This window comes from Lepus europaeus, chromosome 6 (assembly GCF_033115175.1).
Source record: "Lepus europaeus isolate LE1 chromosome 6, mLepTim1.pri, whole genome shotgun sequence".
Taxonomy (NCBI): domain Eukaryota; kingdom Metazoa; phylum Chordata; class Mammalia; order Lagomorpha; family Leporidae; genus Lepus; species Lepus europaeus.
The window spans coordinates 9,972,712-9,984,105 of record NC_084832.1 but is presented as its reverse complement, the minus strand read 5'-3'; the positions used below and the strand labels follow the sequence as shown (position 1 = coordinate 9,984,105).

Sequence of the window (11,394 nt, the reverse complement as noted above, 5' to 3'; positions counted from 1 at the left end):
TGCGCCGGGTGGGTGGCGCCGTGCGTCCGCGCCGCGCCTGCTCCCTGGGATGTGTAGTTTTCCGTGGGTTGACTTTTCGGGCCCCCGCGCGCGGGGAACAGAGGCATCGCGCCGATGCTCGGTGGAGGGGCGCGCGGCCCTGCAGGCTCCGCTGCGCTGCGGGGTCTTTTTGGTCGCACGTGCCGAAGGCAGGGATAAAACGCGAGCCGGGGCAGGTGTCGCCCATGCTGCCCGACCACCCGTCGCCGGGCACCGCAGACCAGGGCGCGGACCCCGCGCGCTCCCATGGGACCAGCGACGCCAGCCCCAGGGCAGCCGGAGGCGCGGGCGACGCGCTGGAAGCCGTGAGCCAGGTGCGGAGCCGCAGGCCCGAGGTACCCGGGGCGGGCGCACGGCCCGGGCCCGCTGCCCTTGGTGCTGTGGACGCAGCTGCCGCCTTTCCGAGGCCTGTCGGCGTCCTAGTGGGAGCCTCTGCCTGGGTGCCCACCTTCCCGGGGCGCAAGGGGGTGGAGGAGCAGCACCAGGCGGAGAGGGGCGGGTGCCTTGGCGAACAAAGCTCGGCTTGGAAGTGCCCAGGGGATACCCCCGGCCCCGTCTCCACGCCACGTGCGGCGGGGCCTGGGAGTCCAGCAGCATCGAGCGGTCTCCGCTGTGCGCCCCACCGGCCGCGGGGAGCCTCCGGCGCTCCGCCTCGCGGCGACCCCAGTCTTCCGGCCGGGAGCGGGGCAGGAGAGCCCAGGGGCGCCCGCGATCCGAGGCCCGCGCGGGGGACTGGAGACCCCAGGCCCTGGCGAGGTGCGCGGGGCGCTCGGGCGGGGAGGCCCACGGTCTGGGGGCGCAACCGGGCGCCTGCCTCTCCGCCCGCGCCGCCCCCGCACACACGCACTCCAAGCGGCGGGCAGCGGCCTGCACGATGTCGCCCCCGCCTCCGCCTCGGCGACCACCTAGCCTGGCCGCGGAGCCGGCGCTCGGACCTCGGCCGGCCTCCCCCGGAGCCTGGGCTGGAGGCGGGCGTCGCGTCCCGGTATCCTTTCCTAAGCCGGCGGCCTCTGCCCTGGGGAGGGGTCCGGTGTGAAGCAGGGGAGGGGGCCTGGCGGGCGTCGGGGAAGGAGGGAGGCCCGGCTGGACTCTTCGCCCCTAGGCCCGTATTGTGCCCTGAGTAAGTCACAGAGCATAGGTCTCATTGAAGGCTTTGCTGGGGACTTCCAAAGATGTTTAGTTCTCCGGAGAACTCCACACTAAAGAATGCAGGCTTCCAATATATAATGTGCAAAGGACAGGATCTGGACGGTGAATACCGGTTTTGCCAAGGGAATGCTTATTTTGCAGCCCAGTTTGTTGCTGTGGCTTTTAAAAATCGCTGCTTCCGCGGCCTTTAAAAATTGCATTTTCTCAAAATTGGCTTTGCCGATAATTAATACTTTTGTTACTTGCAATGTGGCTTTATGAATAAACCATTCAGTTAAGCCGGCACTTGTTCTTATTAGTGACTCTTCATACAGCAGTGCCTCACTTACATGGATAAGGGGGATCTCAGTCCATCAGAATGAGGGTTGACCGTAATGCTTGGCGCCATGTGATCGCTGTAAAAGTATTTGTTGACTGAGGCTCTCACAAATGGGGATTCTGTAGTCAGAAGGGCTGACGTCGATCATAAACGCTCACACAGACGTGGAAGTTACACCGTGGTGAGACCTGTGCAAGAAAGGTACCAAGTGCATACAGGGTACCTGGCCTAGTTTGGAGAGTGAAATGAGCTTCCTCTAGAAAGTGCTAGTTGAGCAGACGTTTGAAAGATGAATGGGAATTAACTAAGCCGAGGAGGGTGGGTGGGAGGCACTGCATTCAGAGAACCGACAAGTAGTCAGTGTGGAGGGAGGAAGGGGGAGTGGGATGAGGCAGCTGAGCCCCGGGCCTTTTGTTCCAAGAGCTGATGCGCTCAGGCCGGGAGGTGCTGTGCTCATATGTATGTGGTGAACTTGTTCTAGTACCTGTGCACAGGTCAGATATGAGATGGCAGCCTGAGGGCCTGGAACTGGGAACGGGTTCTAGAGACAAAAGGGAACCCAAGATGGGAAAAACCATGACAGCTGCAGGCTACAGAGTGGAGGGCGGAACCAGGGTCTATCCCTAGTATTTCCTGAGGCTCTCTTTACAACGTAATTGGCGTCGGTGATGGCTCTGTAATGACCTGTGCTCAGTTCACTTTAGGAAAGCTGGGGTCTGAGGAAAGCCCAGCGGCGGGCCCAGTGGTAGAAGCCCCCTAGGTGCAGAGACTGCAGACATGAGCCAGATGATACAAGGGACAATGGACACTAGCATTATGGGGGTCACCGTGGGTTTTTGGATCCGTCATATTCTGGATGATGATGTTTTTACACTTGGTATTTTTTTCCCTGCAATGACTTGCTTATGTAATAAGATCTATAAATACTACACAAATTCTCAAAGAGAAATTTACATAAACTGAGTCAAAAGCATATTTTGATACTCCTGGTTTTCAGTGTCAAGATAAAATCTGCCCTTTTTTTTTTGATTTTTGCTTTGTTTTGCTAAAATGGAGCAGAGGTCCTTTTTGTTGAGTGACCATTATTTAAAAAGCAAACAGAGCCAAAGCACAAACAAAACCAGTCATGCATTTTTTCCATTAATGAAATGCGATATGAGCAGTGTTCAAAAAGTTCAATATGTTCAGGAAATGCCTATGATGAAAAAACCATGCACAGATTGCAAAGGTTTTTTGCACCAAAATAACCTTCTCTTGTAGTTCTGTTTTTCCATGAACATTCTGAAGTGCCCTGGCAGGGCCTTTAGATTCCAGGAAGCTCAGCCCTAATTTATGTACTCGCAGTGATTTCTCTGTGATGTTTTTGATCAGCATATTCTGTCTTTATTCTAAATGGACATATTTCATGAAGTCGCCTCATTGCTGCACAGAGAGCCAGTCCTACAGGCAAAGCTCCATTCACCTTGAGGGAGGAAGTTATGGCCAAGTGGAAGCCATGCTTCAGATTAGGGCCATTTCAATCACCACCCCTCCTTCACCGCCAAACCATGTCTAGTAACGCTCTACCGTAAGGCACCTCCACACCACAAATACATACCTGCCTCTGTCCAGCACACTCGGTCTTAGAGAAAGGCCTGAGGATCCCAGATAGGAAGTACAAAACGCTGTGCTAGGGTGTCTGCTAAGAGTCAGAGAAACAATCCTCAAAGAAAAGCGGAGTCTGATCTTGTCAGGCCCTGAGCTTCCCCTGGTATCTCCACCACTGGCAGCATCACACCAGGATGTGAAGAAGGGGGACAAAGCACAGATGCCTCTGGTCTAGGGATCCACTGCTCCCACTCCCAAGGTGTCTCTACCAGAAATACGGTGAATGTTTTCAAGCTGTAACCATCCTTGGGTGGTGATGCTTCTGCCAAACCCACCTTCTTGCAGCTCTAAGCTTCATGATTGACTGAGAATCTACCTGGAGGTATGCAGAGAGAGCTTTACTTCATGTAAAGAAACTAGAATCCTACCCGGCCCCTGTGGAGTTCTGTTTCCTTCAGTTTCATGGAGGCCTTGCAGTGCCTTGACTCGTTCCTCCTTATGGATTAGGAGAATATAGGGGCTGTTAGTGACTCATCTTCTGTTGTTCTTGTAGCCTTAGTCATAGGTTTTGTCATTCAGTATTTGTCAGGTAGATTTGATGTGGTCATTTTCTATAACCTGTGAAAGTTATTTTCATTTCTTCTTTTGTAAAGTAAGCATTAACTGTTAGAAGTCAAACTGATGACCCAGCATGGCCTGAGAAACCAGCAGGCTGTGTCCAGCCACCTACGTGGGGCTGTCTCCTGCGTTACCAGGATGGTTTGATTCTTTAAAGACTTTATTGGTTTAAATAAATCTTCAGCTTCTTTGAGTGTCCTTGGCTGTATTTAAACTTTTCTGTGCTTTCTTTTGCAGAGGAATCCATTTAGACTGGAATTTTCTTGAGACTGATCAGAAGTTAGCGACTCCTGCTTTGGATCTATGTTTTTGTTCAGGTGAAGGCTCCTTTAAAAATAAAATGAAAATTCTGTTTTTTTGTTGTTATGGATTTAAATCTGACCATTATTCATCATGTAACTTTTGTTCCTATCTGTTAAAGACATTATCTTGCTAATACATTATTTTTACATAGTTTTACTGAGACATAATTCATGTACCATAATATACATCCATTAAAGTATATAATTCAATGATTTTTATTAGTTCACAAAGTTATAAATTTATCACCAATTATAGCATATTATATTATCATAACCTCAAAAATAAACTCCATCATTCCCAAGCTTCAATCCCTAGACATCTAGTAATCTGCCGTTTGTTTCTATAGATTTGCCCATTCTGAAATTTTATATAAATGAAATCAAATGCTGTTTGGTCCTTTTGTGACTGGCCTCTTTTACTTAGCCTTATGTTTCTAAGATCCATCCATATTCAATACTTCACATCTTTATATTGCCAAATAATATTTCCATTGTATGGTTACAACACACTAATTCATCCATTCTTCAATTGATGGCCATTTGGGTTGTTTTCACATTGTGACTGCCATAAATAAAGGTGCTGTTAATATTGGTGTAGATATATGTTTTCGTTTTTCTTTGGTGTAGATCTAGCAGTGAAATTGCTGGACCATATGGTGACTTTGTGTGTGATTGATGGAGGACTCTTTATCAAAGAGAATGGATCTGTTACATTTCTTTTATTTATTTTTTTTTCAAAGATCCATCTTACAGAGTTTCTGTATTTTTAGGAGCCAGAAGACAACTGTGGCACTAGTTTCCCCTGACTCTTTGCTCTTTTATTCTTTTTAAAAATTTTTTTTAAAGATCTTATTTATTTATTTGAGTTACAGACAGTGAAAGGGAGAGACAGAAAGAAAGATCTTCCATCTGCTGGTTTACTTTTTTTTTTTTTTTAGATTTATTTTATTTTTCTGAAAGAGTTACACAGAGAGAGAAGGAGAGGCAGAGAGAGAGAGAGAGAGAGAGAGAGAGAGATCTTCCATCCACTGGTTCACTGCTCAAATGGCCACAATGGCCGGAGCTGGACCCATCCGAAGCCAAGAGCCAGGAACTTCTTCCGGGTCTCCCACACGGGTTCAGGGGCCCAAGGACCTGGGCCATCCTCCACTGCCTTTCCAGGTCATAGCAGAGAACTGAATCGAAAGTAGAGTAGCTGGGACTTGAACCCATGCCCATATGGGATTCTGGCACTGCAGGCGGTGGCTTTACCCACTACATCACAGTGCCAGCCCCTGGATCTGTTACATTTACTAGCAGTGCTTCAATGCCGGTCAACACTTGCCACCCCTTTGTTCGGTTATAGTCGTCCTAGTGGGTGTGAGGTTGTATCTCACTGTGATTTTGATGTGCATTTCCGTGGTGGCCAGTATGTTGAGCATCTTTTCATGTGCTTTTTGGTGTTTCTGTATTGTCCTTGGAGAGGTAACTGTTAACATAGTTTACCTGTTTTTTTAATTGGGCTATTTGTCTTTTTTGTTATTCGAATACATTGTTTACAGATTTTAAAATAATGAGATAGATAGCCCAAGGACTGTGACTATAAGCATCTAGTAGTGTAAAGTCAGTATTCGATGAATGAAGGCAAATGAATGGTACTTGCTGCATGTTTTAGAGTTGTTTGTAGTATCTAGTGGATTGTTGATCATGCTTTCTCTTCCTTTTCTTAGGAGCTCGATTTTGCAGCTCTCAAGTTTTTATAGAATGCTGTAGACAACGCCTTCTGCTTCTTGACAAACAATTTCATCAGAGTTGCAACTTCTTCCCAGTAACAGAAACTTACAGTTGCATTCAATGCCTAACGTTGTAGAAACAGAAAGGTCAAATGATCCTGGAAATGGTGAGCACAGATCTGAGAGAAAGTCTCCTGAAGAGAATCTACAAGGTGCTGTAAAATCTTTCTGCACAAGTGCCTCAGGGGCACCCTTGGGTCCCAAAGGAGATAGTCACTATCCATGGAGTTGTCCAGTGACTCACACACGGGAAAAAATTTATGCCATCTGTTCAGATTATGCCTTTCTCAACCAGGCAACCTCAATCTATAAAACTCCAAATTCAACACGCTCATCTTGCCTTCCTGACAGTACCTCTTTATCTGCTGGAAATAATTCATCAAGATACATTGGCATCCCAACCAGCACTTCAGAAATAATCTATAATGAAGAAAACAGCCTGGAAAACTTATCCAATAGCTTGGGCAAGCTGCCTCTCGCGTGGGAAATTGATAAATCTGAGTTTGATGGAGTGACCACAAATTTGAAACACAAATCAGGTAAGAAGGAGCCATGACATTTGTGTGTAAAAAGAGAACAAATATTTTTCTTGTTTATCCTAACATTAAACATGTTTTCCTTTCATGATACTGAACAAGGACCAATGCTATCACTTTGTCATTGTTGTTAAAAAGCAAACCAAGCAAAACAAAAAACACAACCGTGGACACAGGGTATTTCATTAATGTGTTAGCACTGGAAGTGACAAGCTTAGAATGTTGTAAAATACAGGTATGGTAGACAAGTACATGGTAGATTAGAAAAGGTTGATGGGTTGACTGAAACAGCATACTGCTATTTCATATGAATAAATTCATACTTCCTGTCCAAGCATCAAGTTCTTTCTATATAACGTTGTGGCTTTTATTATTCAAATTTTTTTAAGCACCTAGCAAGACCTGCAGGTACCACTGAGTAGGTTGTGCACTGCACAGTTGAAGAGAGTGCCATTCACTTAGGGTGCAATGTACAGCCTCCAGAGTTGTGATGGGATGGTGCTGTGGAAGTTACAAATGTTTTTCATGTGTCTCTCTCTTTTTAATTATTAATTTGAAAATCAGGGGGCTGGCACTAATGCCTAGTAGGCTAAGCCTCTACCTACGGCGCCGGCATCCAATATTGGTGTCATTGTGTCCCAACTGCTCCTCTTCCAATCCAGCTCTCTGCTTACGGCCTAGGAGAGCAGACGAAGATGGCTCAAGTGCCTGGGCCCATGCACCCATGTGGTAGACCTGGAAAAAGCTCCTGGCTCCTGGCTTCAGATCGACTCCTCTCTGGCTGTTGTGGCCATGTGGGGAGTGAACCAGTAGTTGGAAGGCCTTTCTCTGTGTCTCTCCCTCTCTCTCTCTGTAACTCTACCTCTCAAATAAATTTAAAAAAAGAAGAAGAAAAGAAAATCAGAGTTACAGAGAGTGGGAGAGACAGAGATCTTCCATCTGCTGGTTCACTCCCCAAATGGCCACAATATCCAGGATTGAGCCAGACTGGAGCCAGGAGCCAGGGGCTTAATCAAGTACTCCCATGTGGGTAACAGGGACCCAGACACTTGGGCCATCTTCTGCTTTTCCCAAGCCATTAGCATGGAGCTGGATCAGAAGTGGAGCAGCTGGGGCACAAACTGGCATCCATATGGAATGCTGGTGATGCAGGTGGCAGCTTTATTCACTACAACACATCACTGATCACTTCGTGTCTCCTTTTAAGTCACAGTAATACATGTGAATTTTATGTGGTATGTACTTGTATCCCCATTTTATATGTGAAGAAATTGAGTTGTAGGAAAAATCTCTAACCCAAAGTTGCATAGCTAGTGAGGGGTAAAATAGGATTTGTATTTTAGTTCTAGATTTCTCTGATGATTTTATAAAATCTTCATACTTTTGCATGTTCATTTTCAAACAACTTGTTTCACAGAATATTATGTAAGTTTGTAATTCTTGAGGGTATGAGGTAGGTTTCATCTTACGTCTATATGAGTCTGTAATTATTTTTGTAATGTCTTTCTCGGGTTTTTGCAGTTAGCGCCTTGCAAGTCTTCTTGTGTTGGGAAGTTTTCTTGTTTATTGGAAGCTTTCGGAGGGATATTCTCGAACTACAATTATGGAGTTAGCTTGATTCCCATTAATTCATGACAAGTTTTAGGATATCCATTTGTCAAATTTGTGGGCATAAAGTTGTTTTTAATCTACTTTCTAATTATCTAATCTTTTATTTATAACTTCTTTTTCATTCTCAATACTGATAACATGTTCTTTTTTTTTTTTTTCTTGATCAGTCCAAGTAGGTGATTATCAGGTTTGTTCATCTATTTTTTAAAAAGATTTTATTTCTTTGTTTGAAAGTCAGAGTTAGAGAGAGGGAGAGACATACAGAGAGATATTCCATCCTCTGTTTCACTCCCCAGATGGCTGCTGTGACCAGGACTGGGCCAGGCCAAAGCTAGGAGCCAGGAGCTTCTTCCAGGTCTCCCATGTGGGTGGCAGGGGCCCAAGTACTTGAGCCATCTTCCGCTGCTTTCCCAGGCCATTAGCAGAGAGCTGGATTGGAAATGGAGCAGCCGGGACACAAACCAGTGCCTAAATGGGATGCCAACATTGCAAGCAGTGACTTTACCTGCTATGGTACAATACTAGCCCCTGATCTTTTCAAATAACCACCTTTCAATTTTTTTATTTTTCTCAACTATTTGCTTTTTATTTCATTGATTTCTGCTGTTAATTTCTTCTTTCTATTTACTTTGCATTTAATTTGTTCTTCATTTTCTGACCTCTTAAATGGAAAGTTAGATCAGATTTGAGACTTTTCTTTCAGCATAGTGCTCTAAACTGCTGTTAACATTTTCCTTAAGTGGCAGCCCACAATTTTTGATACCTATATTCTTATTTAATTGGAATTACTTTCTAGTTTATTTTGATACAGACATATTTAGGTGTATGCTATATAATTTCCAGATATTTGGGGTTTCTAATTTAATTTCATTGTAGATAGAGGGAATATGATCTCAGTCTTTCTAAATTTACTGAGACTTGGTTTATGACCCAGTTTATGGTCTCTCTTGTTGAATGTACCATGTATGATTGAAAAAATGTCCAGGTGAGCAGTTAGTCTTGTGGTTAAAACTCTGGTGAAGACACCTGTGTCTCATATTGGAGTACCTGAGTTCATACACTGCTCTGGCTCCTGACTCCAGCCTCTTGCTACTGCAGATCTGGAAGGCAGTGGTGATGGCTCAATTAGTTGGGTTCCTGCCACCCACCCACATGGGAGACCTGGATTTGATTCTCTGCTTCCAGTTCTGGGCTGTCCCAGTCTTAGCCATCGTGAGTATAACTAACCGATCAACGCCTCCTTGCCTCTAAAAAATAATTTAAATAATTAAAATAATTCATTCTGTCGTTATTGGTTGTAGTATTCTGTAAATTAGGTCCAAGTATTTGAAAGTGTTACTTGCATATTCTGTGTTTCTTCTTAATTTGTGTCTTGTTCTGTCGGTTGTTGAAAGGGGTGTTAGAAATCTCCAATTATGATGGTGGAATTGTCTTTTCTCTATTTCATTTCCTTCTTTAACACAATTTTTTATTGTGATAAAATGTGGAAAACATGAAATTTACCATTGTGACCATTTTTGAGTGTATATTGTTGCATAATGGTCACCACCATCCATTTCCAGTTCCCTTACGATCTTGCAAAACTGATACGATGCCTGATAAATAATACCTCCCCATTCCCTCTCCCCTTAGCTCTTGATAGCCCCATTTTTTTAAAAAAAGATCTATTTATTTATTTTGAAAATCAGAGTTAGAGAGAGAGAGAGAGAGAGAGCGAGCTTCTGTCTGCTGGTTCACTCCCCAAATGGCTGTAAGAGCCAGGGCTTGACCAAGTTGAAGTCAAGAGCCAGGAGCTTCATCCGGGTCTTCCATGCAGGTGGCAGAGGCCCAAATACTTGGGCCATCTTCTGCTGCTTTTCCCAGGTCATTTGCAGGGAGCTGGATCAGAAGTAGAGCATTGGGACACAAATTGGTACCCATATGAGATGCCGTGTCACAGGCATTGGCTCAACATGCTATACCATATTGCTAGCCCTTATACCTATTTTCTTTGTACTTACCATGGAGATAATATACTAATGTTAAAACACTCTAATTTGAATTTGTACAAGTTTAATTTAAATAACATACAAGAATTGTTCCTATACAGCTTTATCCCTAATCTCTGAGTTACTGATGTTACAGAATTGTATCTTTATACATTGTGTGTCCAAAAACATATATAACTTTTTATGAATTAATCTCTTAAATAATATAAAAAATAAATTTGGAGTTAAAAACAAAAGTTGTAATTCCTAAACTAATAATAGTTTAAAAAATTATTAATCTTTAAATCATATAAAATGCAAAACATTTAGTTGAAAACCAAAGGTTAAAAAAAATACTAGATTTTATAATTGTCCGTGTATTTACTAACACTTTCACTTCTTCATATGTCATTGAGTGACTGTCTAGTGTGATTTCATTTCAGCATGCAGGACTCCTTTATTACTTCTCGAGGGAAAGTCTACTGATAAAGAACTCCCTCAGCTTTTGTTTGTCAGGGTGTGTCTTCATTTCTCCTTCACCTTTAAAGAACAGATTTGCATAAAATATGATACTTGTTGACATTTGTTTTCTTTTATCACCTTGTTTATATAAGCCTACTATTTCTGGACTCCAAAGTTTCTAATGAGAATCTTTTGATATTCTTATTGAGGACTCTTTTTATGTGATGAATCTCTTTTCTCTTTGTCTTTGTCTTCCTCCACTTTGATTATGTGCTTAGTGTAGGTTTTTTGAATTCACTATACTTGGAGTTAACATTGAGTTTCTCAAGTGTTTACTCATGTCTTCCATCACAATTGGAGAATTTTTTAGCCTATCATTTTTTTGATTACTTACAGCACCTGGGTTGGTCTACTTGATGTGTCGCACTGGCTTTTTTTTTTTTTTTCCAATATTTTATTTATTTTTATTTATTTGGGAGGCAGAGTTATAGAGAGAAGGAGAGATGAGAGTAAGGTCTGGTCTTCCATTTGCTGGTTCACTCTCCAAATGGCTGCAGTGGCTGGAGCTGTGCTGATCCAAAGCTAGGAGCCAGGAGCTTCTTCTGAGCCTCCAACATGTGTGCAGGGGATCAGGCACTTGGGCCATCTTCCACTGCTTTCCCGGGCCATAAGCAGAGAGCCAGCAGCCAGGGCGGGAACCAGTGCCCATATGGGCTGTCAGCATTACAGGTGAAGCCTTTAGCACACTATGCCACAGCACCAGCCCCCCAATGGCTGTTTTTTCTTTTCTTTGACAGCTTTTTCTGTTTCTAAGACTCAGTAATTTCAGTTCTCCAGTCTTCACATTCGCTAGTTTGTTCTGCTTGCTCAAATCTGCCTATGAATCCTTGTAGTGAATTTTTCATTTCAGTTATTATATTTTTCAGTTCAAGAATTTTTTTTGGGGGGGAGAGGAATCTCTGTCCATTGACATTTCTGTTTTGTGCACATATGCGTCTTTATTTCTTTGAGCATCTTTAAGACAGTGGTTTT

General features: G+C 43.8%; 1 protein-coding gene across 3 annotated transcripts in view; it reads left to right on the top strand.

The window, feature by feature from the left end:
* The first annotated feature begins 79 nt into the window (after nt 1–79).
* Nucleotides 80–11,394, top strand: part of BIVM (basic, immunoglobulin-like variable motif containing) — a 46,012-nt gene continuing 34,697 nt past the window's right edge. For 2 of the 3 annotated variants that reach the window (XM_062193955.1, XM_062193954.1), the window contains exons 1-3: nt 81–353; nt 3,950–4,029; nt 5,724–6,325. In XM_062193955.1, coding sequence (XP_062049939.1) covers nt 5,848–6,325 — 478 coding nt within the window. In that variant the 5' untranslated portion in view covers nt 81–353; nt 3,950–4,029; nt 5,724–5,847. Of the gene's footprint in view, nt 354–3,949; nt 4,030–5,723; nt 6,326–11,394 lie in introns of all 3 variants that reach the window. The other variant, XM_062193957.1, reaches the window with a different exon arrangement.